The 6,090-nt window shown below is 43.1% G+C and overlaps 1 protein-coding gene across 1 annotated transcript in view; it reads left to right on the forward strand.

Annotated features, from left to right (window-relative positions):
* The window catches only part of FRMPD3 (FERM and PDZ domain containing 3), a 60,659-nt gene that overhangs the window by 26,663 nt on the left and 27,906 nt on the right, over nucleotides 1–6,090 (forward strand). The window contains exons 8-10 of the mRNA XM_008581430.1: nucleotides 3,018–3,154; nucleotides 3,481–3,607; nucleotides 5,948–6,037. Of these exons, the coding sequence (XP_008579652.1) occupies nucleotides 3,018–3,154; nucleotides 3,481–3,607; nucleotides 5,948–6,037 (354 nt within the window). The remainder of the gene's footprint in view (nucleotides 1–3,017; nucleotides 3,155–3,480; nucleotides 3,608–5,947; nucleotides 6,038–6,090) is intronic.

Raw genomic sequence — 6,090 nt, forward strand, 5'->3', positions numbered from 1 at the left:
CCTTTTAGTAGATATAATTCCAGTCAAGGGACAAGAAATGGGACCTCTTGGTTGGCTCATGTGGCCTTTTCTTCCAAAATTTCTTTTGGTTTTCGGCCCAGATACTCCACCACAGGGCACTTATCTTTGTTAACATTAAAAATGTTTTAAACATAAAGAAAAACATGGGTAATAATATAATCAACACCCAGGTGTCCACCAACCAACTTTATCAAATCATGGCATTTTGAAATATTTGCTTCAGATAGCATTTAAATGAAATAATGCATGACAAATAATCTTAAAGACACAATGTACTCCTCCACAATTCTATTCCTTTCTCATCCTTCCTGAATTAACCATCAGCATTAATTTGGGGGTTGTCATTTCTATCTGTATTTTAATAAGATATATTTGTGTACTATAAGTATAAATAAACTATTATTTGCAGCTCTTTTACAAGTGGACAAAAAATAGAAAAGGCTATAAAAGATCTAAGCAATTTAATCAGTAAGATAACTCTTTGGAGTAGAATTGTGTTTACTAGAGACTGTCAAGGAGAGTGGGAAGTGGGGATATGAGGAGATGGTTAATGGGTACAAAATCATAGCTACACAAGAAATATAAGTTCTAGAGGTCTGCAGTAGTGCTATGCATCTATAATTAACAATAACTTATTGTATGTTCTCAATTGGCTAGAAGAGAGGAGCATGGATGCTGGCATCACAAAGAAATGATACATTTTTGTGATGACAAATACACTAGTTACCCTGACTTGGTCATCACATATTGTATACTTGTATTGAAATATAATACTATACTCCATAGATATGTACAATCAATATGTGTCAAAATAAAGAAAGAATAGCTTATATATATATATATATATATATATATATATATTGAACATATCCAACACCCTTAAAAATTTCCTCAGGCCCCATTGTAATTCATCTCCCAGCTCCAGACAACCACTGCCCTGGTTTCTGTCACTATACATTAGTTTGCATTTTCTAGAGTTCTGTATAAACAAAATTATATAGTATGTACACTTATTTTGGTCTGGCTTATTTAGCTTGGCATAATAATTTTGAGATCCATCTATGTTGTTGCATGTATTAATAGTTGATTTTATTTTATTGTCAAGTAGTAGTCCATGGTATGGATGTGCCAGAATTTCCTTATCAATTCACCTGGTAATGGACATTTGAGTTGCTTCCAGGTTTTAGCTGTTACAAATGAAGCTTCTATGAACATTCATGTACAAGTTTTTGTGTGGAAATATGCTTTCTTTTCTCTTGGGTAAATACCTAAGAATGGAATGGCTTGATCATATGGTAGATCTGTCTTCCTTTAATTTTTTTGAAGAAACTCCAATACTGTTTTCCAAAGTGCTTGTCCCATCTTACATTCCTACCAGCCATGTATGAGAATTCCAGTTTCTCCGCATTCTGATCAGCACTTGGTATTGTCAGTATTTTTTAACTTTAGTCATTCTAATAGTGCGTAGTGGTATCTCATTGTGGTTTTCATTTGCATTTCCCTAATGAGTAATGATGTTGAACATCTTTGCACGTTTTTATTTGCAGTTATTCATCTTCTGTAGTGAAGTGTCTATTCAAATCTTTTGTCCACTTTTTTTATTGGGTTGTTTTCTTATTATCGAGTTTTGAGAGTTCTTTATATATTCTGAATACAAGTTGTTTGTTGGATATGTTATTTGCAATGATTTTCTCCCACTTTGTGGCTTGTCTTTTCAGTCTCTACACAGTGTATTTCACAGAGCAAACGTTTGAATTTTGATGAAGTCCAATTTGTCAATTTGTTCTTTTATGCATGGTGCTTTTTAGTGTCATATCTAAGAAATCTTTGACTAACCTAAAGTCACAAAGATTATCTCCTATTTCATTTCTAGAAGTTTTGTCCTTTTAAGTTTTATTGGGATTGTGTTGAATCTGTAGATTGATTTGGGGAGAACTAACATGTAGCAATATTGAGTCCTACAAACCATGAACACAACGTTTCTACATTTATTTAGGTCACCTTTAATTTTTTCCAGAAGTGTTTTATAGTTTTCAGTGTACAGTTCTTTCACATATTTTGTCAGATCTATCCCAAATTATTTGATGCTATTGTAAATGATTTTGACTTTTAATTTCAATTTTCAATTGTTTATTGCTAGCATATAGAAATACAATTGATTTTTGTATATTGGCTTTATATCCTGCAGCCTTGCTAAACTCACTTATTAGTTCTAATGTTTTTTTGTAGTTTCCATTGGATTTTCTACATAGGTGATCATTGATGAAGTATTCCTTTTCCTCTCTCTCTTATGCTATAGCAATACCACCACAAGTCTCTAGTCCTTTAGCCCATCTTGGTTCCACCTCAACAGAGCTAACCAAGGCTGGCTCATTGGTAGCTGGGCTCTGACACTCAGGGTTATTGTAACTTTGGGGGTTATCATACCCTTAGCCAGTAGTTCCAGGGGACCCACTCTAGGATAGGACAGGAGAGATTGATTCACCAATGTTTTTGTCCTTCAGACCCTAAGGAGTAGAATGTCTTCCCTATCCCTGAAATCCCTCTCTCACCCTGGGCTTCTGGGCCAGAGCCCTATGGAGAGTCCCTCCCAATGTCTCTCTTACTTTGTTCCCATCTGAGCTAGCAGAGGAGCATTGTATGGCTAGGGGGTGAGTATAGATCCCTGAGAAAAGATGGGAGTATCTCTTGTAACAGAAGGAAAGAAGGAAGTGGTGCCATGTCTCACTTCCACAGTGAACTGGACTTTCTGCCCGCTTGTGCCTTGCCATTGTGTGTACCTGTCACTGAGAAGGTTGTCCAGTATCTGCTGAATGAAGCAAATAGTGTCTGTGAGATCCAAGGCTCCTCTGTTGTCTCTTCCCCAAGGGCAGCACCTTCCTCTTGCCCTTGATTGAGCATGCCTCACTGACACCATGATTCTTTTCTGTGATGTATGGGGGGTAGGGAGGGAATGTTTCCCTTAACTCACCAGTTTGGACTGCCCTCTCTCACAGAGTCGGAATGATGTTATTCGAGAACGCTTCGGAATGGACCCCAAGCCAGAGATGCTTTTGGGCCTTGCTGCCCTGCACATCTATATCACTGTCTCCGCCACTCGACCTAGTCAGAAGATCTCACTCAAGAATGTGGAGTGAGTTGTCTGGGGCCCTTCAGGATGGGGGCAAATAGCTGTGTAGGGAGAAGGTATAGTAGTTGGGCTATGCTGTACTTTTCAGAAATGCAGGGCCTGAGAGGGAGTGAGAATCAGAGTCCCTCACACCTAGAGCATGACGCCCTAGGGCGACAGCTTCTACTAGGAACTGTGGCCCATGTTACTTTCCTGTCCCCATCCCTCTCTCTCCCAATCTCTATTCCTCCATCTCTGCCTTTCAGATTCAGTCCTTTTCTGTTACCATCTTCCTCTCTCTGTCCCACATTGTCTCTCTCACTAATCTCTTACTTTTCTTCCACTTTTAGGAAGGAGTGGGGCCTGGAACCCTTTCTTCCCCCCTCCCTCCTGCAGGGCATCAAAGAGAAGAACCTCCGGAAATCTCTCTCTCAGCAACTGAAGGCTCACCAAACGCATCCTTCCAGCGGCACCAAGGTACCCAGAGTAGGTCATTGGGCGCCGTGCTCAGGCACTAGTGGCCATAAGGGAATCCTTTGACTCGGGTGTACATCCTGCTTGGCCGGGTATGGGGGCAGTTATGGGGAGGAGTTTTCCCCAAGCCTGAGCCTCTCCTGGAGATGGCTTAGTGGTATATCACTGACAGAGCTCAGGGTCCTCAAAGCAAAGGGGCCAAGATACAGGAGTAGATAATTCTTGGATCCTTTCACCAATTAGTCAGTGTTGATTGAGCACCTGTCATATGGAAAGCATTGGACCCTGGGGATGCATATGTTTTCCATGGAAATGACTGCTCTGTCCCTCATTAGCGTTCTAGTTCGTCAGTCCTGGGATATGGAATTATGGGAGATGAAAGCTCAGCCCAAGCGACAAGGCCTGACCTGAAGAATGGGTCACTGGGAGGGTGTGGAGGGCTCAGGTCACTGCTGCTCTCTCCTCCACCTTCTAGTCCTCTGAGGGACTCTCACTCCTTGCTTCCCCCTTCTTAGGCTTGTAAGGCTCAGTCTGCTTGTGCTTCCTGCCCAAGAGGCAGGAAGGTGGTGAGAAGCATTAGATTCAGCATGCAGACATAGAAACAATCGCCCCCATATATATTCCACCCGTTCCAAATTCCTTGCTTTACCAACTAGCTTCTCTTTTAAGATGCAAATTTCCCCAGAGAGTTAAGCCATTCTCCCACCTTGCTGTGCATATTTAATCAGATTGTTTTCTTTGCAGCTGAGAGCACTGGTGCTCACCACCAACTCCTCAGCTAACATTTTTTTTGAGGCACCCAGCACTGGGGCTGGAGACAAAAAGATGAAGAAGGCCTGGTCCGGGCCAGCCCTCGAGTCAGGCATAGTGTAGTGGGGAAACACAATAGTCAGTCCCAACACAGTGTGATAGGCGTGGGTGCTCCAGACGCAGGGAGGAGAACACCCAGCCCAGCAGAGGGAGGTGGAAAAGGCCAGGAATTCGTGCATTTGATGCCAGAGCCAGGTCCTGAAGGACAGACAGATAGGAGTTTGTCTAGATGAGCCAGTGGGGGTGAGTAGTGAGAGAAAGATTTTCCCAGGCAGTGAGATCATCTGTACAAAGGCCCAGAGATATGAGAAATGCTGATGCAAGGAAAGAAATGCAAATAGTTCAGCCTAAGCAAGTACAGAGAATGCAAGGTGGAGTGGGGGGGAGGGGCGGGGGCAAGAAAGGAGGCCAGAGAGGTTGGCAGGGGGCCCGCTCACGGAAGGCCTTGTGTGGTGTGGAGAGGAGTTGTACTTCAGGCTGTAGGCTGCCTGGAGCTATCGAAGGGTTTCAGCAGGAAGCTGACGTGACTGAATTTATGTTTTAGGATGCTCCCTCAAACAGCGTGTGAAGGCAGTTGAGGGAAAAGAGTGTCAGTGCTGAAGGTAGCCTGGCTGTCACCCTGACAGGTGGAAATGTCGAGGCAATGACTGTGGGACTAGAGAAGAGAGATGGATAGGTGGAATAGGGAGTTCGGGGTAGAATCAAGGTGATTTGGTGAGTGGTGGCCTTCAGATGAGAGGATCAAGGAAGAGTCCAGTGTGATTCACAAGTTTGTGGCTCGATTGCCTGGGGGATGCCGCTAGAGACCAGGAGTGCCAGGCAAAAAACGGGCTTGGGACTTAGGGGTGCTCAGTATTAAAGGTATTGAGCGGGACTCCCCAGCTGGGGATGGCCGGTGTCTGAAGTGGCTCTGGGGGTCTCAAAGATCTCAGGAGAGAGGTATAGATTAGGTGGGGTACCAGAGTTGGGGAAAAATGTTGGAATTAAGCCAAGAACAAAATGAATAAGCTGGTCTTTAAAAAAAAAAAAAAAAAAAAAAAAAAAGGGCCATGTGAGGCTCAACTGTCAATATGGCACTCCGACCAACTATAGGATCACTGAGAACTGGGTTCGAACTCCATGATCTGCTTCTGAAATTCCATTTCCAGGGATAAAGCCGTTATGAGTCTTGCTGACTGAATCTTTGATGAAAAAAGATTGGTCTGACTGGTGGTTTATGTTATGCAGGACAGTTAATATTTTAGACCTAATTAATCTGACCTTCCTCAAATCTAGACAAGCCTCTATGCTTCTAAATTGTGTTTCTTGCCAAGACAGAAGTTAGAAGGAGAAGGATTTAGAAAGAGAGATGAGATGCTAGAGATAAGAGCTGTCCAAACCGCAGCCTGCGGCAGTTTTCCCAAGCTCTCTTTGCACTCCGGCAGTGGAGCTTGCTGATTAGTCCTAGAATGTTGAGACTCCTCTTTGAAAACACAGGTTTGCTTTTCTGTGCTTCTCAGGCTTCTCATATTTCTGGGTGGGTTGTTTCCACAGGGCTCTGCAATTCAGGCAAAGCTCCAGTACCTTCGAATTCTGAACGAACTTCCGACCTTCACAGGCGTTTTGTTCAACACTGTGGGCCTGGTCAGTTGGGTGGGGGGGTGGGGGTAGGGGGCCTTTGTTGTCGCTAAAAAAAA

Source organism: Galeopterus variegatus, unplaced genomic scaffold (genome assembly GCF_000696425.1).
Source record: "Galeopterus variegatus unplaced genomic scaffold, G_variegatus-3.0.2 Scaffold2355, whole genome shotgun sequence".
Classification (NCBI taxonomy): domain Eukaryota; kingdom Metazoa; phylum Chordata; class Mammalia; order Dermoptera; family Cynocephalidae; genus Galeopterus; species Galeopterus variegatus.